The sequence below is a fragment of the Callionymus lyra genome, chromosome 4 (genome assembly GCF_982586985.1).
Source record: "Callionymus lyra chromosome 4, fCalLyr1.hap1.1, whole genome shotgun sequence".
In the NCBI taxonomy this organism is placed as follows: Eukaryota; Metazoa; Chordata; class Actinopteri; order Syngnathiformes; family Callionymidae; genus Callionymus; species Callionymus lyra.
Window position 1 is genome coordinate 32,507,100 of NC_141821.1, and position 24,227 is coordinate 32,531,326.

Consider the following 24,227-nt stretch of genomic DNA (forward strand, 5'->3'; position numbering starts at 1 on the left):
TAAATGTCTTATTGGGGGCCAACAGGGGGCTCTTTCAGACGCTTCCCAGCCTGTGAACTGCTGCTTTCCTTAAGTGGCCTCTCAGTCCAACCTTGGTCGATAGATCCCTCACTGATTGAGCTGGAAACCCTCGACATCCCACTTCCACCGTCATCAGCCATGCTTTCCACCCCTTATCCCGGCAGTCTTGGACAAGTTGCTGGTATTTGGATTTTTTCCTCTCTGCAGCTTCCTCACAGCCCTCCTCACACGGCACCGTCAACTCCACCAGGATGATCTTCTTCCCCTCTGGAGACCACATGATGATGTCTGGTCTTAGAGTGGTGATGAGAATCGCTTCTGGGAAATGGGGTTTCTTCCAGAGGTCAACCTCCATTTCCCATCGCTGTGCTGATTGCAGGAGGTTCTGCCTGGCTTGGCTGTGGACAACAGGTCTTTGACCTTCTTTCACAATGGTGATGGTGCTCAGCAGTGGTCTTGCTTTGGTTGGTTGCTTCTTCCTCCTCTCTTGCTCCAGGATATCTGCAAGCACTGCGAACACCTTGTCATGGCGCCACCTGTATCTACCCTGGGTTAAATGAACCTAGCCCCTGTCTACCCGTGCAAGGGTTCCCAATAATGTCTTTGGTCCTTAGAGAACATTCTGCCTGGGTAATCGTTGTGCTGGCGGCCCACTTGCGGCCAGATCTTGTTCTGACTCCTGCTTCCCTGGTGAGTTGAGCTTGAGAGTCCCTGTATGTCAGGGACAGTCTGGACTTGGCAACTTTGAACTCTTCCACCACAGATGATAAGGGAAGCTGGAGCTGGCCCGACCGTATGTAGAGCCCCACAGCTGTAAAGCTTGGGGGTATTCCTAACCATCTGCGAAGGTGTTTGTTGAACTTCCTCTCCATTGCTTCAACAGATGACAGGGGAACCTCGTACACAGTGAGAAGCCACATGAGTGTCGGGAGTAGGCCATGTTGGTATATCCAGCACTTGTACTTTCCAGGCAGGCCAGACTTATCAATCTTATACAGCCAATCCTCAACTTGTTTTACGGTGCTGGAGATGCTGTTCTTGTCTGACAGGGAATCATCATACCACTTTCCAGGGCATTTTATTGGGTTTCCCTGGATGCTAGGGATCACTTCCTCTTGAACAAGTAGCTCAAATCTTCCAGTCAATTTTGCCCCCACCAGGCTCCTTGATTTCTTGGGCTTGAAGACCATCTTTGCCCAGGTGGCCATACGATCCAGTTCTGCCAGGACCCATCTTGGCTGCACGTGAGTTGGTGTTATCACAGTAAGATCATCCATGAATGCCCCTTATCACCGGCTGTTGACACCCTGCAGCGGTCTTTGGCCCTCTTGCCTTTACACTCGCTGCTGTGATGATAAGGTTCATTCCCATGATAAACAAAATGGGAGAGATTGTGCATCCTGTCACTATGCCTTTCTCTACTTGTTGCCACTTTGTTGTAAACTTGGCAGACTGGAATCTTAGCTTGATGTCTCTCAAGTAGCTGGTGATCATGCCCTGGATGTTATGTGGGATGTGGTAGTAGTCCAAAGCCACTTGGATCAAGTTGTGGGGAATAGACCCATATGCGTTTGCAAAGTCAAGCCAGACAACAGTTAAGCTGTCTTTCTTCTCCTTTGCTTTTTGAATGAGTTGGCTGAGGGTCCCTGTATGCTCCAAGCACCCGGAGAACCCTTCGATACCGCCCTTCTGAATAGAAGTGTTAATATATCCATTCTGGGTCATGTAGCTGCTTATTCTTCTGGCAAGCACAGAAAAGAAAATCTTCCCCTCCACACTAAGTAGGGAGATAGTTCGGAACTGGCTGATCTGTGTGGATCCCTGTTCTTTGGATACAAAGCACCCTTCCGCCCTTCTCCAACTTGCTGGAATGGTTCCCTTGGACCAAATCACCTCGCGCAGCTTCCTGCTTCTTCCGCCGCTGTGTGAACCTCTCAGCTCTTCTTATCCTGATGAGCTGTTCGCGGAGACTGGAAGTCACCTCCTTTATTCCTTCCTTCTCTCCTGCACTTGCCAGTTTGAATTGCTTCCTCAGGGTCTTGATCTTCTTCCTAAGTTGTTTGATCTTTCTTTCTCTTCTGTTTTCCTTTCTTTCCGGTCTTTCTTTGTTGTCTTTTCTGGGCATGGTTCCAAACCGTTCTTTTGCCATGTTGTAGGTGATGGCTGTCAGTGAATCCACCTTCCTTTCTGCTGATCCAGCTTGAACTGCTCCAAGCACCTTGTCCAGATCTTCATCTAACATGGACCAGACGTTTTTTATCACTCAACTTGGTCCACTTGATTCTTTCCCTCGTTGGCTGTGGTGGGCTTTCTGGAGTGGTGTTAGAGGCTCTCCTTGTGTGAGCTTGGGGGATTGCCGGCACTGAGAGATCACTAGGACTGTGGTGTGCTTCCTGCCTAGAATTCTCCTGCCTCTCACCAGATGAGACATCTGAGCGGTGTGCTTGCATCCGTCCCTCCTCACGTGCTCTGGAGTATTTTGAGCCCTCTTGTACTTTTGCAGATCCTTCCTCAACTGCATTTTACTTCGGTACCTCCCCGGTCAAGGTGGTTTGCCTGATGTTGAAACAGGTATTTTGATCTTAAAAACTGCACCATAATATAAGTTGCGAAAGGTCACATTTATAGCAGAACTTTCTCTATTGTCATTTCACACTGTTGATTACCCACAACACATCTGTGTTTACTTTTCTTTTTTATCGAGCACAGAACTACACTTCTACAGTAGTCATGGCTCAACTGTTTCATGCTGATCATTAGTTTTTCCTCGACAAAAACACCTGCGGAGAGACATAAAAAACTAGCTAACACTAAGCTAGAATCAAAAATATTCTTTGTAGTTTATCTTGCATGTTGAATGACACATCTTCCAGTCTGGTCGTGTTCGACTCAACTTGAAAATGATGTACAACATTGTTTAGACAACCATCTGACGGTCAGTCGTAAATCTCATCACCTGCAGCTGAACTCAGCACAAACATGTGAGATTCTCTTGGAAACAACGCCTGTCGTAAAACGTGACCCTCGGCCTAAATCGTGTTTGAAATTGTTTTGACTTTGGTTGGTCATGATCTGTGAACTATGGTATAAATCAAGTGTAAACCGACAACCAGGCTAAAATATTTCATTGACTAAATCAGTGAACATGTTCAATCAAGAATGTTAATTCCCTTTTTACCTTCTGCTGTTTGAGGAGTTGCACTTCATTGTGGGACTACCTGGTTAACATTCTTTCCCGTTCAAAACGTTCCGTTTTCTCTAAAAAGTTGTGTTTTTAGTTTTATCCTATCGATCACATATCTAATCAGTTTGAGATAATATATAACTGTATTTCTCGCTGCAGCCACCAGAGGGCAATGTTAGTGAGGCGCCAATTTCAGGATTAGCATGAGAGTCAGAAACATTTATTGACAGTTTTGTTAACAAAACATAGGAATATTTTCGTGGTGTCAGTACAAAATAAAAGAATAAGATAAACACATAAAATAGGCAATATAAATAAAAAGAAAGAAAAATGACAGTAAGCTACTTCAGAAAAAAGCCCCAACTTTCATTATTATTATTTTATTACTATTATTATCATTTTGAAAATGTTCACACTTTCACTCAAGAGGACACTTTGTCACATCAAACTCATCATGGATATTCTGAAACATCTTGCTTTTGAGGTTGACATTCTTTTACGTTACAGACCGACGTGTAGCAGTGTATGATATGACAGTAATGTTTGTTTCAATATCATCAGTCGTGTTAATTGGATGTCATTTACAACACAATGAAATGTTTGATGTGGAACATGAAGACTCATGCATAAAGTACAGATGATTTACAAATGTGTTGTTGGATGAAGATAATACATGAGCGTTCAAGGGTTTGAAAGCATCATTACAGTAATGGTTTTATTCACCGTGTTACATAAGAGTTGCTGCAGAATCATTTGGGCACAAAGGTTGACATCACGGTGAAAAGCAGTGCAGCGTGTTAGGTAACCTCTTTTGTCCCACCCAGCCTAGCTCGGCCACTACAAAAGATGAGGAAGAAGCTTCACCGTTAAGCGAAAGTAAATATCAGTTCTTGTTTCATGCTTGAAAGCATGTCATTATCTTTCTAAAGAAGTCTGGACGTGTTACAAGGAGCTTTGCCTTAAGAGCACATGAAAGAAACCAGAGAAACTGTGACGCCTCTGCTAATTGTTAATATCGTTTTATTATTGTTAACATGTTGCACAACTACACTCATGTTGTCATCCTCTGTAGATTCACAGGACTACAAGACATTCCTTTGACAGGCATCCTTGATTTAGAGGTATAGCATCTTTTATTTTAATATATCTTACAAAGAAAACTATCTTTTAACTTGAAGGAAAACTTGTGTTGATTTAAGTGTGTCTTAAATAGATGTTGGACCTCTTTTGTATTATCAGAATCTGTTTATTTGTACAAAACTCTCTTTTCATTGAAATATTTACAGTAGAAAATATGATTTAGCCCCGCCCACTGAATACACTTTAAGTTTTCTGGAGATTAAATCCTGTTTTCCATAAAAAACAAACACTCTACTGTGATTGGTCAAACATCAATATTTGTCGCAGCACGTCATCAATCCTGGTAGTCGCCACCTCCAAGGGACTCATTGTATAAACAAAGCGGGGTGTTAAAGCAGCTCTCAGTAGTTTTGGGTACTTTAATATTTTTGTACTAAAATAACTTCAACTTAAAACCGTTGAATGACTCATATACTGTGATTTGAGGTGTTTTGTGTGATTTTTATTTTCACATATCACGCTGGTTGTGGGGGGATCACGGTACAAAAACAAGTTAAAGTTATGTTATTTACACATCATATTTCATGAACTTTGCTCTCGTAAACTCTCATTCGCCGAGATTTCAGACGGGGGAGAACTTTATAAAGCAATAACTTCAAAACATGGTCATGATGAGGAACTTACTGCATCTTGGAGAGGAAGACTTCAACGTTTGAAACATGTCAGTGAGTCAGGTTTTTGTTTTCACATTGGTTGCCCTTTAATTATAATAATATAATAATAATTATTAATAATTAAGTCATTTTTTTGTCTTGAACAGGAATCTTGTGCAAGAACCGACTGAGACCGAAGAGTTCTGCTTCTTGGTGATCATGGATTTTCCTTGGTTTTTAATCCGTTAAAGACATCTTCTAGTGATCTTTATGCAGATTGAGTGAAAACGACTGTCTCAAATCACAGTTTTGTTCCCAAATGCGAGTTATTTATTTCCTTATGCCAACTAAAGTGTTTTATATGTACCATAAAAAGGACTTTACGAGTGCACTAGCAGTCGTAAAGTCATGACCGAGAAATGACTTACAACGAAATCCGGATGGGGTTAAACTTTACATAATACAACTGCAACTGAACACAATCTGTTGTGGGCCACATACAGTGACTTGGTCAGAACTATCAAATACGGGTCTCTGGGTTGGTCATATGGACTTGTATAATTTTGGAGAGAATTGTAATCTTTTTTTTGTCTCTTGGTGTGGCCTAAAAAAGATAATAAACCCCCATGACCATAGTGAATTATGAAGCACTGATGACAAATATTTGTAATATTAAGTATGAGAGGAAATAATGCATTTTATTGAAATATTTTAAATATTTTAAAGTTTTAAAATCCGATTTCTAATTTAGAGTGTGGTCAATAAATCAATTATTTATGTGAAGATAATCAATTTGGTCTCATTGCTACCAGTGATTTTAGGTTTCAAAAAAGAAAAACTGTAATCTTTGTATCTGACATTCCCACACAATGTCAGGGACAATAACAATAACAGTCTAGATTCCTCGCTGGGAGTGTCCTGTTCCTAAACACAATAGAGGACAGCCAACGTGAGGAACACAAACAAAAAACATGTTTTATTAAAAAATAAATCCACCCTGCTAATAAGGCTTGATTCAACAGCGTCAAACCAGCAGAACGCAGGAAACACCCTGTGGAATAATGTGCGACTGTTGCACCGCACGCCTCCGAAACACACTTCATTAACCTGATATCCCACAAGGCAAACCTATTAAAGCTTCTTGGCTGCGTACTCGGGCCTCTGGCACAGAAGCTCTTCCAAGTCATGCCAGGACTGAACTTTACGACTAACTATTTAGGTCAAGTAAATAAAAGGAGGAACAAGACGACAAAGCAACGACACACACTTCATATGAATTATATTTTTATTTATTAAAATATATTAGAACTTTGTTGTTGTTTTGCAAATAGAATAATTAGTTTAGAAAAATATCAGACATTCCACAAAGCAATTCTGAGAGAGCAGCCGTTCCTCTGTCGCATGAGTCAACACACCTTATAAACCTGACATCCACTTATAACAAGCGCAGCACTTTCATGCAGTTTAATGATTAAACAATCACTGAAATCATGCAAAAGGTTAATCGTTGCCTATTAACTAAGCTTCACTTTAGACCACTCGCTATTATTTGACCAGTAAAATTTTCAAACGCACACTTGCAGCTGATTATCGCACTTGCTGATATAATGTTGAACAGGTACATTTCTAAAGGTGCCATGCAGGCCGAACAATATGATCTCCAGAAGCTTAATATACAAAAACATACAAAAATACTCGGAAAATCAACTGTTTTGCAACAAAAACAAGAAAAAGAAGTAAATCACCAGGACCACTGAAACTATTGGAGACTCCATCTTTCTTCTTTTCTTTACTGCTCAGACCAGGATTCCACTCGTTCATAGTTCAGTCTCTTTTTCTTCATCTGATTCTAGGTAATATTCGTCGTCTGTTGTCGTGTCTGAACTGCTTTCTGAGGATTCCTTGAAGCTGCTGAGACTTGAGATGTAACCCCTGGAGGGCAGACGTCCTTTGGGTGTAGGGTTGTCCAGTGAATCAACACTGGAGTCGGGTGAGTTGGACAAAGACACGCTTGAAGGTTTGGACATGCGCCGGGTTGGCGGCGACAAGGGGGGAGTTGGAGGAGGAGTTGGTGGACACTCGGTGTCCCACGAGAACTGACAGACATTTAAACTAGGGCTCCAGAGACGAGCTGCCTTTGATGTGGTCGGTGCAGGAGTTGCCTCGGACATCTCGGAACTCCAGGCAGCCAGATGCCGGGTTAGTGAACGAGGAAGAGATCGGGATCTCACTTGACTCGCGTCGACATGGGAATACATCCGGCCACTATCGCTGCAGTCGGTTGTCCAGTCTGGGTAAAGTGCCCACTGGTCCAAATCCCTGCTGGAACGTTTACAGGACAAACTTGGTGCAGTGAGGTCTCCCACACTCATGACCCTGGACCCAGTAGAAATACGGCCCGGCCCTGAGGGACGACTGGAGAGGACGGAACTTACAGAAACGGACCTTCCTGGCTCGATACCATATTTCAGGTCAGCATAGGACGACGGCAGGCTGTCCACATTTCCTGAACTAGTACTAGGAGGACCTGTAGATACCCGGCATCTGCTTGAACCTCCGAGGCTAATCCCTTCTCTGGGCTCCCGTGGCGACAGAGAATCCTTTCGACGGCGAAGTTTGGGACTGTAGAAGACATTGTCATCAAGTGCGTCTGGTGGAGTGAGAGGGGATATCGGGGACAGGGAGGGAAAAGGTGAAAAGGGACTTCTTGGGCAGGAGGATTTTGCCAGCTGAGAATGAGTTGGTAAGATGTTTGAACTAGTATCATTGTCAGGCAGCACCAAACTTGGTGGTTGTCTAACTCTGATGTCAACGTTTTTGTCTTCGATCTGAGGACTTGTGGAGAGATCATTTGTCCAATTGACTTTACTTCTACTTTCACTTGCATCCTTTTTCCCCTTTGTCCCAAAATCCAGTGAAAGCGAGAATGGATTGTTCTCATTGGTATTTTTCAGAGACATTGGCTTTGAGTATCTTTTCTGGATCCATCCTTCATTTCTCACCCTAACATTTTCTTTGTCCTTGGATGGACCGTCCTTCTCTTTGTGTTGACTCTTGTTGGACTCAGCAGTGTCACTGCTTGTGCTGGTGTCACTTAATCCACTGAGAGAAGGCGTTTGTGAGGATCGCTTAAACTTCCATGGATACGCCGGATCGTCTTCAGAACGTCTCGTACTGAACGTTTGTCTTATTTTGTTCAGAACTGTCATCTTGCTGTTCGTCTTGTTGGATCGGTCTGAGTCTGACCTGGACAAATTAGTATTCGGAGTGCTTGAAGATTTCTTCAAAATGAACCGACTCTTCTTTGTAGTTTGTTCTTTGTTTTCCTCCACAGAAGGACTAATGTTCTTCTCCGTCACACCTTTTTGATTTGGGCCTCCTGGGCCTCCGCTGAAGTCTTCGGCTTGACTGGTCCTACTATCACGTGAGGTATCGGTTCCCAAATCCGTGGGCGTTGCCTTCTCACGATTCACTTGTGGTGAAACAGGTGTAATGAAAGTTTCTGCCAAGAGATCTGGCTTCGTGTCATTTGGAGTATGATTGATGCTATAAACAAGTGTCTCTGTCACACAGCCCGGTGCTTGTTTGTCCTTCGGGCCAACCTGAAGTCTGTTGTCGACAAGCAATAATGGAATGTTGCGGCAGTTTCGACTGGTGTCGTTACCAGACCCCCTGTTTAATCCGTCACCATAGGACGCGGGCTTCTGAGACAGACATGAGTTTGCAGTCGACTGACGGGGTTCTGACTTGAGTGGACATGCATCTTCAGTTTGGTGTAAAAGTACATATCGGTGCTGCCCTGTATTGTTTGGCTGATCCTGTTCCTTGAAGAGTGGCGATCTTGGCGGTGGACGTTTGCCCTCATCTTGTATTGATCGGGTGGAAACAAGAGTTGAATATGGAGGGGAGCTGTATCGAACCTGGTACCCGCTTAAAAAGTCCGGAGGGAGAGAAAGAGCTGTTGAGGAGTGAGACTGGACAGTGACAGACTGTCTGGGTGCCGTCAATTCTTGTCTTGCTTGGCTAAGGTCCACGGAGTCGCAACGTTTGTGCCTGGATTGTTCATCTCTGGATGAAAAATCAGCAGAGTCGGATGAAAAGGATCGATACTTTTCTTTCGTCTCCACCTGCAATGATGTTGTTCTGGCTGAGGGAGCGCGAACAGGATGGGAATTGTTCGTGGGGCTGTTTGGTCTCAGAAAGGAAAAAATGGAGGGGGCGTTTATTCCTCTTGTTGACCTTGTCGGGGACTGAGGGCTGATGGTGGATGCATCCACGTCTGAGATCAGTTTAGAATTCTCAACCGAGTCCTCCCATGTTACTCTTCTCTTTTTCTTTTCTTTTGTCTGCTCCGTCTTCTCGGGTTTCTTTGCGTTTCTTTCCAGGCTATTGGCAAAGTCCCTCCCTTCTTTGGGGCTGGACGTTTCTGAGAAGCCGGGGCTGGTGGGGACGGGTGTGGAAGGGGGAGTTAGAAGATGCAAGGTATTCGTGGGAGGGGGGGCAAGGGCAGATTTAGGTGACAGAGGGGCACTATGATGACTTTTTGTGGTGAATGGGGAGGTGCTGTGTAGTCTTTTTGACATGATGTCAACTGTATGACTAACTTTGGACCCAGAATCAAATGGCTTTGGTATGGAAGCATAACTTCTCTCGAAGCCAATAGGTGAGGAAGGAGTTGTCTTTTTGGACACTTTTTCTTGTGAAAGTGAAACAGGGAATGACTGAATAGGACTATTTCTTGGTGGGGAAACTGGACTTCTTTGATAAGGAGAAGTGCTTTGGGCTCGGTGTGGCCCAGATACAAAGGTGCTGCTCAGGTCTAGAGTCAGAGACTGTTTTCTAAATGCAGGAGAAATGGCTTTGTCTTGAAAAGGCCTGTGATCATTCTCCAGTCTGCTGCTGCTCATATTTGGTGCAGGAGGAAGTTTTGAAGTAGAGTTTATTTTGGAACTCAGCAAAAGATCAGGCAGATTATGAAGCTGCCGTGGGCTTTTCAACTCCTCTGATTTGTCCTCAAATCTTGCCTTAATATTGCGTCCATCATCTGTAGGTCTCTTACTGTGAGTAAAACCAGATTGTGACATGTTGTGAATGTTATTAGATACAACTAAAGCTGACTCCTGCTTCTTCTGGGTGTTTGTGTCATTTAGGGAGTGAGGAAGTGAGTCATGTTGTTTCCAAATAGTTTCAGCCCGAGTTATTCTTTTCAGTGGGGGTGTTTTGATTAAGAAGGAATCTCTAGCTGATGAGTTTGAGATCTCTTTTCCAAAATCCACCCTCTCCTGTAGGCTGCTGTATGGCCTTCCCTCCATGAAGGCCTGCCTTGATGCAAGGAAGCGTGACTGGGTTTGGTTCATGCTTTGAGGAGCATTGTCTGTGGCTTTGTCAGTGGATGACGAGAACCAGGCTGCTTTGCTGATCCTATCATTGGATGATGAACCAAAATCCGAAGTCCGATGAGGAGTACTTGTTGACGCCGGAGTCGGATTGACCCTTTCCTGGGATACATTCTTGTTGAAGGTATAGGAAAGGTGCGTTTTGTAAATTTTATCATCTTGAGGTGAAGTGCTCTGAGTTGGTGATTGTATTTTAGACGCCTGTGGGGGTCCATTTACGTTTCGATTATTCAACCGTCTTAAGGACAGAAGAAGACTGCTGGTGGTCGGCTTGGAGCCTAAAGAGGAGATCCCTCTTTGCTCTGCAGTTTGAGTGCTGTTTTGGTCCACACCAGAGGGGGACATGATGGAGTGGGGTCTGACTTCAGAGCATGTATATCCTACTTCATTTAGGTTTTCTGTGCCCTTAACTGAAACACCTGTTGGAATGGAATGATGTCTGCTATTCGCACTGTAGCTCAAGCTACTAGGGCCACTTTTATTCGACCAATCAACTGTGCTCCTACGGGCTCTTTGCTGGTCTTGAGATGCATTCGTAAACATCCTGCCCATACTATGCTGGGTCCTTTGAAAGTCATGTGACAAATTTTTTACATCTTGCATGCTACCCTGACTGTGAAGACTCCCTGGGCCATCGAACCTTTTGCCCCTCCGACTGAAGTGTGGGGCCAGGACCGTCACAACCGAAGAAGACAGCATGCTGGAATCAGATGGTTCTTCAGAACCAGTTGGCCTCAACGGTGTAGGCAAAGAGTTTAAATCTTCTTTGGACTGAACAGCATCAGGTGTACGATCAGGTTCAAGGCTGGTGGCATTTTGTAGTCCAGAGTCAGTATTCGACGACTGGCAATTTATGATGCCGTTGTCTTGATCATTACAGACGGTGGTGTCTCCTGCGGTCACTTGGCTCTTTACCTTTACAAAGGAGAAGGAAAATAAATTAATGTTGTTGATCATTATAAAATTGTACGGATCTAAGTTTACTTTGTGAAAACATAGTTGAAGAAATTATATTTTTGGTACACTTGGTGGATTTTCTAGAAAGCAAAACATTGACACATAATCTGTAAAAACACAATACAATATGTAACTTGTAAGTTTAGTACTTTTGACGGAAAGTTAATTAAACGGCCCATACTCCGTCCTCATAAATGTTTTAAGTCTGGTTAAAACTTGGACTTTCTAAAAAATAATAAGATAACTAAAGGGGGATCTAAGCTATTACAGATAGCATTTTCAGCAGGTTGATTCGCTTTGGCGACCCCTGAAGGGAGCAGCGAAAGAAAAAGAAGAACAAGAAGATGATGTAAGGTACTTCACCCATGTTCTGGTAAATCATTTTTGGCCACTGAATGATCAAAACACAGTAATGGGTAATGGCTAACGTGACTTATTGAGGAGAGCCTGAACTTCTTAATCATTTGCATTGTGGCTCAACTAACAGGTTATTTTGATCGACATGAGAAATCTCCATGGACACACAAGTGAAAAACACACACACCCAGTTGAGATCATTATAAATCTCAGATGTTTACTGCGTCACAGAGAAGAAGAGAGTGAAGAGAATGTGCTGAGTACTTTTGAGTTAGGGGGAAAAAAAAATCATACTTTTAGGCATGAGGGAGGAAGAATTCCTACATGTGAGGTAGATTCTTACCTGTGAGCAGCTGGTTTCTGTGTCCGCCCTCCGTTTACTGGCAGAGCTGGAAGGAAGATAAAATCATTAGGAAAGTAGTCAATGATATAACTTATCAACAATAACCTTTGAGTCAGTTTCAGTTCAAACATTTTTGATCCACACAAGAAGAGTTTCCATGTTGTTGTTGAAGCTGTTGCTACGTAGCTTCATTATTTTGTTTCATCGGCGCTCAGGAATGCCTGACTGCTCTGAAGCCTGGGCGTATCAATAACAAGTCACCACAACATGTGTTAATTAAAGCTAATAACAAATTTTAGGGTGAAGCATTCAGTGGATTTACTTGATATGTCTTACGTCACAGTGATGTAAACCAAGATTATCTAAAGATAGTTCAGTCCCACTCCATGTTGTCTTCTAGGCTAGTTCTTTTCAAAGTGGGGGCCGCCACGAGGCTCTAGGGGCGTCTTTGAAGTGTGAATTCCCCTCATTTTTCTATTATAAAGAAACAATGAATTTTTCTGTCACATGGACCAAACATATTAACTTTCTTCTGCTTAGCCAGTCCTTTGTAGTCTTTGACGACACACAACAAGACGCTGAAGGTGCAGGTGCGTGTTACTTCCCAAAACATCTCTCACCACTATGGTGTTAGTTTGGATTCACATGTTTAAACTTTGGTGGCAACATTAAGAAATTTTTTTATTTTATTTATTATTTAGAAATATATTTATTCATAAGTAGTTTATTGTTCTACAGCAGTGATTCACAACCACTGAGGCATTTGACCTGCACGTATGGAACATTCTATATGTATACGTTCTGTTGTATTGATTATTACTGTGTGAAAGGTTATTTTTCTCCAAATAATCTTTAAACTAGTGAAATTGATGTTGCTTTTAATGCTTTTAATGTTTAATATTTTGGAGAGTCATTATATTTTATTTTTTCTCTTTTTGATGAAGGCGAGTCAGAGACTTAAGTTGACATCAAACCAGTCTGTGATGAAAAAAAAGGTTGGGAATCTAAATTACAGTACAAACTTAAATCAAATAAATATAAACCACAAACAAATATGTATCAATTTAATAATAAATGCTCCTTTTTAGCCCAACAGCTGATAACAATTTATTCATTTTCATGGTTTAATAAATCAGTCTGTGGCCTTTATAAACATTCATTCTGGCCTCTATTTACTACATGTTTGTTGTGGCCTCAGCAGCTCAGACCTGCATCAACCTACTTATCGCTCTCCTGCTGCATACGTCACATTCCCAACAATCTTTACATTTTTCAACAGTGTTGGAAAAAATAAAAACTTTAAATGATCCATGTGTTTGAATAGTCATGCGAATGAAGTTACACACCAGCACAGTGTCGTCGGACAGGTTTGACCACATGAGACTGTCATCATAAAGTGAATCTCTTTATATTCACACATTAACACTAGAATGACAATTAAACTCCACACTGTGCCCTCATCTAGTTTATCTATTTTTACACGTCAAACTATCACCATGCGGCCGGACCTGCCGGTCAGCATTCCTAACGTCTGCCCTGTCTTTATTAAACGTTTTTTCTCACAGGTCACGCCTCATCCTGCTTACTCTGAGCGTGTGTTCCACATTTCTGACATGGTTGCACATAGAGTACATTCTGCACATTCGCAGGATCCCACACATCCATATAAGGTCACAAAACAGATGTGAACAGGTAGCAGACGGCTCAGGGCGTGAGTGACCAGCTCAGGTAAGTAACAGGGCGGACTGTGAAAGTGATTATCCAGCAAAGGAACATTATCTCAGTATGTATAAGGAAACCATGCCAACATCTAAATCATGATACATTTTTGTGAACTCTGCTCTCTCGCTGCTGTTAACCTTCCAATGAAGGCAATGATTTGCTAAAGTTTACGACATTATCAGCTGACAACGAATGAAAGCGTAACTGAACTTGTTATATTAACACACTGACGCGAGGTGCCAGGCCGTAAGATGGATGAAGATTACGACCATCAGCCGTGACATATTTCTAGAGTGGATGTTAACGTTTACATCCGTGTTTGCACAGTGAGCTGTGCCTCTTCGTGAGAGGTGAGAGTGTTGCAGCAGATCCAGCAACTCAAGTGAGCCTGGACCCGGAGTTCATAGCAACATAGTACCAGTCTATAAGACATGTGTAACCAATCATTTCATTCTTGTTGTATTGGTAATAACTGTCTCCAATGTGTTTTATTTTGAAATACATAAGCCTGTGACTCTTGACACGCCAAGACTCTTTACTCATTAAATAATAAGCCAGTAATAAGTATAACACAAACTCTATATAGACCATCTTCAGCGTTATTGTAAGATCTTTCATGCAATTTATCATTCTTTTTTTGCCGATCATGCTTGATTTTTGCAATTTTATCTGAAGACTGGTCTGTGAACATGTGTCTGTGACTCTGCCTTTTTTTTGTGTGATCGTAAATATGTGACAACTGTGTCTCACTATTATGCCATACAAGAATCCTACAAAGTATAGCATTAGCAAAAAGATTCAGTCTTTTCAATTAAATTCAAACCAATTTGGGATTTTTAAGTTTCAATGCATGTTGCAAAATACTTTAAACATTGACATTGTGTCCTGTAAAAAGCCATGACCCAATTTGGTGAAGTTGATCAAATTCATATTATGTTCGTGTGTGTATGTTTGAGCCTCAAAATCCAATGTTAAATAATCATACGTTTAATTTTTTTTTGGTGAATTTGCATTAAATTATCCTGGTTAAAAAAGATCAGGGTAAAGATTTGGCAAAGAGTCAGTCTCCTCACTCCTCAACTTTTTTGTCTCTTCTCTTGAGTCAACTTTCATTTGAATTCCAAACCACTTCCATCAGTCCATCATTGCCGCTCTCGTAAACTCATTTCCAATCTTGTCCAGCCTGAGCAACTTCAACTCTGACTCTTCTGATTCTACTTCTTCTTTTTTTTGTGTCTCCACCAAACATGATGATGGATCTAACTTACATACTATAGAGCTTTAAATCTGCTACTGTCTTCTTCGTCTTTTAGATCAATTCACAACGCAGGTGTAAACATCAGTGTCACTGAAATGAGTAAGTATGACGACACACATCATCATCATCATATGAGCAAGGCTGTGATATAATCCCCATTTAAGTTAATCTCAAAATCTTTTCTTTAAGACTACATAAAACCAGCCAAACCAGGAGAGGGATTAAAGAAGAGTCACAATCCTGTCATCAACAACACCCACTGCCTGCCTCATACCACAACATATCACCTCTCAAAAAAGACTACACAGCATGTTACGGAAGTCATAATCTCAGGCCCCCTAAAGGAAAGCTTAATAGGTTGTTATTCCAAGAACATGCCTGAGCAATAATAAACACGTCCAACACACACTCCACAAATATTTCTGACTTACCCGGGTAAATTGGTGTGTTCCTGGTTGCTGAGTAGAGACAAGAAGATCAGGGAGTGTCTGGCCCCGACAGGCTGCTGGACTGGAAAGAAAGTCTCATCCACACTCCTGCACCGTCGGAGTCTGTCTTCTCTTGGAGACGCAGCTGCAAGAGGAGCACAAGCCACGCTTGACATCCAGACTGCTGTGCCTTCAAAGAGTTAACCAAGATCTAAACACTGTGTGTTGTGTGTTACCTGTGTGCGCGTGCCTTGTGTAGAGCTGCGGTTGGCGCCAATAGGAGGCTGATTCGTATCTGCAAAATAGGACAGAAATAAACACGTTACAGAAGATTTCCACAGTTAAATAAAACAAAAAGCATAAAAGTTTAGCAAGATAGAAAAACAGAAACTGCACAAACAGTATCATTTTAAAAGCTCTGCCCAAGAAGCCACACCTTTGGCATGAGAGGAGAACATCAGTTAGAGCACGCAGGTGTGCTTTATAATATTCTTTTGGCTGCCTTCGCCCGGACCAGAGGTCAAATTATGTCACGTGAAGTTTGATATGAAGCTTTTATGAGACAGAAACACAAAGTCTGCTCTTTAGATTTATGATATCAAACCCAACAACTTTATTCAGGCACAATTTTAATCAATTTTAATTGTTTTTTTTTGCAATGTTGCATTTCCAAATTACACAACAATTAGAGAGACTTGTGTAATACACTTATGTAGCGTTAGTTTGTCTCTACAGCAGCTCACAGATCAGAACAAATCTTGATCTGCTTCCACTAATTACACGTTTTGGCAGTTTTCTCTAGAAATCCTAACAAGCCTGTGCCTCTAGGAAGTTTTATTTTCGTTAACTCTCATTTACAAGTGTGAGCAGCTGACAAAAGTTCACATGAGGAGACATGACTTGGTTTCAAGCTCTAATTAATTATTATATATTATTATTTAAATCTACTCTGATTATTCAAAATCTGTACAAATACTCGATACAACATACTCGTTTTTTCCTGCAGGAATCCTTTGACTTTTGAAGTGTGTGTCACATGGCATCACAATAACATAAACAAACTACTTTCTGAATTATTGAGTCAATTCCATCATCAGTTAACTCATAAACACTCTGATGAAATGTAATGAAGTATAATAAAAGATTTACTAGTCCAGGCAGATATTGGAGAAAAGTGTAATATACTTTAAGTAAAAGTTAATTTGTAGGTGATGAGGAGCTGACTTGTGTAGTGTAAAATAAACATCTCTATCGATATGTTTTTGTATCTAAACTAAGGCTGCAGCTACAGAATATTTTATTTGTTGTATTAAAATTAAAATACATTAATCGTGTAATCTGATAGCTTGTACATTTCCATAAATAGCAATTATTCACAAACAAAGTGCAAACTAGTTTCCTTTACAGATAAACATGTTCATGTAGTATTAAAAGCACAGCTAATTTAAACATAACAAAATAAAATGTTATAAGGAAATAAAACATATACATTCTGATCTTGTAGGAGGATCAAACAACTAAACAAGGTACACCACATCAAACTTAAGTAAAATACCAGTCTGAATTAAGTACTTTTAGTAGTAAAAGTACACAAAAGACAGATTACAGAAATTTTTCACGTCTTCAGGTTGAAGAAATATCTTAGTTTCACTTCAAGCTTCCGTCTGCTGTACATGTTGGTCTCTCACCTGATCATTTTCGCTCTCCTCACACCTCAACTCTTACTCACGAGTGAATCCCTCCTGATGTCAACAGAGTGAATCCAGGCATTACAAGCTCAACTCAAACCGCTGAGTTTATCAGCCAGACAGTGTTGGAGTGATAAGCAGCAGCCGTTATGAGCTGGTTCAGACCTCTCTACTCACTTTTTACAGAGTCGCCAACACTCCCACACCCACTGACCCAACCGCTGAGCAACCACCATAAACACTGAAGTGACCTTCGATCAGCAAACATATGAGCCTTCACTGTCAGACTGTGAGAGAGACGTACAACAATTCCTCTTTTAAATCCTCTGAACTTGACCCTGCCTGTGCTCCTGCACCTTGCCTGCAGGCCTCACTCTTTGTCCTTCTCAGCTCGTTTTCCCTCCATCAGACCCTGAAGAAGACGATCCTCACCCTCAGCCAAGTCCAACACCCTTCCGTGTGAGAAGATCTCTCTCATCCCTCGGGCGACAAAGCAAACAATAATCCTGCAGCAACAATGTTTGAGGAGCTTGAAGATTGAGCAGGAACAGGCTTGAACGAGGTGTTCAGAGAGGTTAGAAAGCTTGTTCTCTACGTCCATTTTCCAAGATGGTTTTCAAATCTTCAGGAGACTGATGATGTCTAGCGGTTCAAGTTAAAATAGTTAAGTCTTCCAGGTGGTTTTCTGCATTTAAAGCAACAACAATATTAGGTTTTGTCCTTGTGTAGCTCGGTCATCTACGTGAGATTCAGAGAGGAGCTCTTTCCAGTCCAGTAGAGGAGGTTCAGGTATTTTGTGATTCTAATGATGGTTTTTTAGGAATGTGCTGCAGGGAGGGTATTTGGGGATGTTGTGTGGAAACTGTTAATAAATGTTATTTTCAGATAGATAATTAGACTTACAGTACATTGATACAAAAGATAGATTGTTCTACTTCATTTCTTAAAATCAGGCTGCGACAATAACAAGCATAACAGAGTGAAATAAATAATGAAATATTGATGTTGTTTTTGTCATTCTTGATTTTTGCTCATTAAATTTAGAGAATAAGGAAATAAATCACAGATGAAAAGTACACAGTAATAAGGTAACATGACTACCTGAATCAATCATGTAAAAACAAATGATCTTAAAATAAACATCAGACTTAAAATTTGTATTTCATTCAAATAACATATAGAACTGGTCATTTAAATGATGCTTCTTCTGCTGAAATATAATTGTGTTATTCTAGATGAAATATAGACAAACAACTGAAATCTTGAGAGACGGATCTAAAATGAGAAAAATGTGATTTGAATGATAAGAGAAAATGCACTTAATAATTATACCATGTCAAATTGAATTGAAATCAGCTGGAAAAAATGAAGGATTTCTAAAACGCTGATAGAACTAGCAATGAAATCACGTCATACTCTTAAGATTAAATGTGTTTAATCTGAATGTGTGCATAGCTTCACTTTGTTTGAATAGACAGTTCGGCCTTTTTCACTCAAACTCAAAACACTTGCACACTAATGGCTGCCTTCTTAAATCTGGAGCCATGTTGGCTAAAATCCCTCAAATCTCGTCATTCAGGGGCTCTTATATACTTGTTGACAAAACACAAACAATAATCTTCAGCTCGGCATCCAGCCACCACACTAGCACGTTATCTGGTCTGTGTGAACCAACTTTGTTTTCATGGCTGATGACTAATGGCTATTGTTGTATGCGTGAGCAATGTGGCTCCCCGAGAGTATGTCGGCGTGAGGATGAGCGGAGGCCGGCCCTGCTGTGGCTGCGTGAGCTCATACCTGCCAGCTCGCGCTTATATAACAATCTCTCCCTCAATCCTTGTCATGTAGGTGTTGATAATGTTCCTTCAAATGGTTTCCACCCTAATGTCGGTCACAGGTGCTGCAGGGAAAGATAGAAACAAAAGGCCAGACAGAGTGAGACTTGTTCAAATGCTGCCACGCCTTCAGGACATGCTGCACTTCCAGAGAAAGCTGTTTATCTTGTGTCTAGAGGTGCATGATGGTTACGAGGGGGCGAGTAGGAGGATGTTGATACAGCGGCCGCAGGAAGAAATCTGAAAAGAGGTTTTATGTATCGAAGGAGTTATTGTGTGTCTTTGAAGGTCATGTGACAACAGTAGATTTAGTTCATGTCAATACGATATTCAATACACTGATCCGTCAACTTAACTTGACCATCTGTGCTGGACATACAAAGATATTTCACTCCTAGCTGGAAGATCTTACAAACTTGCATTTGATCAAATTGTACAAAAGTACAATTTAATGTGTATTAAATAAAGTTGCATGTGCAAAAATGTATCATTTATACACAGAAACATTGTTTCAGTCTTGTATTTAGACAATAAAAAGTTTATATTTAAAAATAAATTGTAGTGTTTTATGACATTGGCAACACTTTGAAAATATTTTAAAATACAAAGTCAATATTTTTTCTGATTTAAACTAAACGCATCAGTTTCGACTTTAAATACATTTATTTTAATTTAATTCATTTCATTTCATTTAAATGTTTTAGCTATGCAAAGAGCAGCTTTGGAAGCGTGTTTAAAGTTTTAATATCAAGATATTACTATCACTCTCAATATAAAACAAACAAAGTATTTCATTATGTTAACGATGCATGAGCGACATAGTATTACACTGCCTCAAGGCTGACATGTAGACAAAACTGTTGACTTGAGGAATGTTAAACATGACATCTATGCAGGTGGATGTCAAAAAGTATTTTTCTCTGAAGAATTCTGACTTTAACATTTTTTTACTGGATACATGTTAAAAATGTAGAGCTTGACCTTGAGCTCCAGGTGTTTTAGTACTTAATCCACGTGTAATAATGATCATAGCTTTGTGGGGGATTTAAATCAGAGTCTTGAATAAATACGTTGAGCCAAAGCAAACTTGTATGTTTAAGTGACATCAGTCAGTCATGTACAATGAATATCATTGACCTGCTTCTTTTGTTGAAATGATTACCATGTTTCACATCATATATACATATATGGTATGCATGATTATTATAAGACGTTTCTATTTGTTCAGGCTTTTCCTTGATTTTCTGGAACTCCTGTTGTGTTATCAGTTTTATCTTGACCTTTAAAGTATATATTTTATTGAATATTGTTTTGATTGTTTAAGCGCTTTGTGACCCTGGTCTGGGAAAGCGCTATACAAATAAAAATTACTTACTTACTTACTTACTTATACACCTTATTTTTTTAATTTTATATATAAAGTATATAGTCCAGCAGCCTGTCGGGACCATGAATATAGTGAGAATTTATCGATAGATTTCGATCTGTTATGAGGATCTTCAGGGATTTATTTTTATAATGATGAAGTCCAAGAAGCTTTAAACAAAAACAAATTCGCATATATCTAAAAGTATATAACATATAGAAACTATATAGGAGACGATAGTATAAAAAAATAGTTTGGCACAACATCAAAGACTTACAATACAAATCTGCAGCTCGTGTAGTTTCTATGATGGTGTTGCGGAATTGTTTCTAAGAGAAGGTGTTTTTGATCGGCTTTGTTTGTAAATCGTGGTCGATCTCATGAACTGGAGCTGGAATCCCTTCATCTTAAAACGCGTAGATTTCCAAGGGAGTCTGGCACGACGTTCTCTCAAGTTCACACGGTTACTTTAGAAGCCATAAAACACAGCGACGACCAGCAACATATCACCAAGAAGTAAGTGTTCGTAGATCCGGGACTTACCGTGCAGTGGAGCCGCGCGCGTCTGTGCTGCTGGGAGGCGTCGCTGCTTCTGCTGCTTCTGCTCCTGAGCTCCACACCGACGCTGCTGCTGCGTCACTCGCAAACATCCCTCTTCCAACCGGTTCGGTCACACTTGGGCAGAGAGAGCTTACATTTCTGGCATGAGGCGAGGAATCCGCAGCATTTCCGTGTGAACCAAAACAAACTGAGCGACCGGGGCGAACACCCCAGAGGTCAAAGTTCACCGGTGGCCAGGAAAGAAGAAGTGAAGCAGTGAAGGTGGATCCACTCGATCACGGCTCGCATTCAGGCCTCACGTGCTACATGTTTATGACCAGGATTCTAAAGATTCCAGGTTGTCTAAACAAGCTGTAAATCATAAACATACACTTGAGCTCTATCTTGACCAGACAACATCTCTCTTGGAAGGAAACATTCCTAAATAGTTTGTTTATGAACGCAGAAGATTATAATCCAAACTGACAGAAAGTTACTCTGTCACAAAACTCAAGAACCCCGTCTCTGGCCCTTTCCAGTTTGCATGGAAAATATTCTTCTAAAAAGTTTCGTAAGACACACATTTTATTTGCTTTTCACTTTGTTGACATCAGAATGAATGCTGCTACCACTGATATTGTATCTTCTTCATATATAAGTAGATAGCTTCCATTTAAGATTCCCTCTTATTTAATAGCAAATCAATGCAGATACTTATACTTGAGACCTTGGCTCCTGCAAGGGTTTGACTTCCTACACCTGTTGTTCATACAACAGGTATTGGTAACACACGAACATGTAAGACTTGTGTGAATAAAAGATGTTTTATTTCAAGAAACTGTGCTTGCATTTTGGATAATTGGTAAATATGACTTACATTTTGTAATTTACTACACTTCAATTAACAAATAAATAAACCCTCCCAAATTTCAATCATATTTTTTCACCATTGAGTGCTACTAACTGAACACAATAAACTACAATTTCAAAATCAACCATACAAAAACCTCATTGTTAATTTTATCATTTTAATTTTAAAATGGCTTCAGTTTGGATCTTCTTCAACCCTTTCTTCGTGGTCGAATAGTTTATATGTATATATTTTCTTTTAAATACTGTGACTCAGAGTGCGAAACTAATTTATAAACTCCTGAAATAATAAGTTGTAATACAAACAAATTCAAAAACACAGTAAAATAAAATGAAAACTACGGAAACTATAAAGTTGAGAATATATTCAAATAAATTATTTTTGGCTTCCCAACAAACGAATATTTAATTAAATGTCCTTAGAGAAAGAGAAGTTCATTCAATAACTGAATATTTTCTTCCACCAAGAAAACATGTGACCGTGAAGTGGATCAGCAGCTCCACCCTGTGGATTTATCTCGACGATGTTCTCAACAACTGTTCATACACACTCAAGGAATCCTTGTCGTTTCTTCGTAAAAACATTTCGTTCGATGGGTCGGTTTCATAAAGGACGTGGATTTCTTCATCAGTCTACATGAAGTCAAGTATTGGTAAGATTCGCCTTGAAGCTGAGATACTTCCTTTTCCTATAATTCCTGAGAAGTTTTTACAGATTCTGTTGAGGAAAAGATCTGCTGCATTGAAAATCCCATTGAGGAAATAATCCATAATCGTGGCCCCATCAAAATTAAAGATAAAGTGGGATGAACGAGTGAATGCTTCATATATATAGTATATTCTCATCTTTATTGTTCCATCATGTCAGCTGAGAATGTTCTTCAGTGATGGATGGAGTTCTCTTCCTTCATACTGCCTGTCAAAGTGGATGAACTGTCAACATCACTTAGAAAGCTGAAGGGACAGACGAGATTTGAAGATTGAACGGTGAGCATGTTGACAAGAGTCTCTCTGACATCACGTGGAATACAGTGATGATTTCTCGCACTATATGAGCAGAGACAGACCAGGCTCAGCTCCACTGGGTCAGTTTACAACATGCAGATTTAAGATTTGTTAAGCTGAAGAATTAATAACCCACATCTGAGATCAAGGCAAGTGAAGAGAAGAGTGCAGGCAGGCTGGAGTCACTGGAAAAGGTAGAGGCGTGTCATCTCAGCTGATACTGCAGACAGTTTTTCTGCTATGTTTGACCCTCCTTTGATGACTTTCCAGACGTGGACAGTTTGATTCACTGTTTTACTACTCATTGTGTTGAAATACTGGATCAAGTGGCACCTGTTAAATCGAACTTGAAAATTCAGAAAAAACATTGCCCTTGGTCAAATGAAGATCTCCTTAGTCTGAAGAGACTTTGTCGAAAGACTGAGCATCTCTGGAAGTCTAATAAACTTGAGTTGCACAGACTTCACCTCAGGGATCTGATGTCTTCTTACAATGAGATGGTAGAAACTGCTAGACCTGATTACCTCAGAAAGCTGGTAGCAGCAAATAAGAAAAACCCCAAAATGTTGTTTGACACGATTAATCCTCTCGTGTCTCCTGCTCCTCAAATCACGCCTGTCTTCTGTGAAGCTGACAGCAATGCATTGTTGAGATTTTTCATTGACAAAATTAAATTGATCAAAGAGAAACTCTCTCCCCCTTTGTTTGGAACCCCTACTGTCTCTGAGCCCCTCTCCTCCTCTTGGTCCTCCTTCACTGCTGTATCTTTGGGTGATATTTCGGCACAAGTGAAACCCTCCTCTTGCTCAGATGACGTCCTTCCTTGTAGGCTTTTTATCAAAGTATTTGATGTAATTGGCCCCTGGGTTACCAATATGGTGAACCTCTCCCTTTCCACAGGGCTTTTTCCCAATGCATTTAAACATGCCATTGTGGAACCTCTGCTCAAAAAACCAGGCTTAGACCCGACTGACCCCAGAAATTTCAGGCCTATTTCTAAGCTCCCTTTCTTGTCCAAGATCTTGGAGAAGGTGGTGTCTGAGCAGCTGTCATTGTTCCTGGATCAGAGCGACATCCATGACAAGTTTCAGTCTGGCTTCCGTAAACATCACGCTACGGAGACAGCTTTTTTGAAAGTGTCCAGTGACATCATGATGTCGGCCTACTTGGGGAAATTCACTGTTCTGGTTCTCTTGGATCTGTCCTCAGCCTTTGACACAGTTGATCACCAGATCCTGCTAAGAAGACTGAGGGATGAAGTGGGACTGTCTCGCCTGGACTATTGTAACAGTTTGTTTTCATGTCTTAACAAGAAGGAACTGTCTCGCCTGCAGTCAGGCCCCTCCTTACATCACTGATCTGATCCAGCCTTACACCCCAGCTCGGGCTCTGAGGTCTGTGGATCAGAATCTACTACTATGGTTCCATGCACACGGTTCAGGACCAGGGGAGAGAAATCCTTCCAGGCTGTTGCTCCTAAGCTTTGGAACGATCTTCCTCTCTCTTTGCGCTTGATGGATCTAC

At 40.8% G+C, this 24,227-nt stretch overlaps 1 protein-coding gene and 1 pseudogene across 1 annotated transcript; both read right to left on the reverse strand.

The window, feature by feature from the left end:
- Positions 1-34: 34 nt before the first annotated feature.
- Positions 35-2,542, reverse strand: LOC148082631 (uncharacterized; annotated as a pseudogene).
- A 3,663-nt stretch (positions 2,543-6,205) lies between these two features.
- Positions 6,206-21,028, reverse strand: LOC148082632 (uncharacterized). The gene is made up of 5 exons (XM_087789874.1): positions 20,832-21,028; positions 15,636-15,694; positions 15,403-15,544; positions 11,992-12,037; positions 6,206-11,249 (listed from the first exon to the last, which is right to left on the reverse strand). Exons 1-5 carry the CDS (start codon positions 20,936-20,938, stop codon positions 6,756-6,758), a joined length of 4,848 nt encoding a protein of 1,615 aa, XP_087646000.1. The 5' UTR covers positions 20,939-21,028; the 3' UTR covers positions 6,206-6,755.
- Between the last annotated feature and the right edge of the window lie 3,199 nt (positions 21,029-24,227).

Coding starts and splice junctions, on each gene's coding strand:
- LOC148082632 (XM_087789874.1), bottom strand. CDS start 20,938: ATGTTTGCGAGTGACGCAGCAGCAGCGTCGGTGTGGAGCTCAGGAGCA. Junction 15,695..20,831: donor GCGCGCGGCTCCACTGCACG/GTAAGTCCCGGA, acceptor CCTATTTTGCAG/ATACGAATCAGCCTCCTATT. Junction 15,545..15,635: donor CACAAGGCACGCGCACACAG/GTAACACACAAC, acceptor CTCCTCTTGCAG/CTGCGTCTCCAAGAGAAGAC.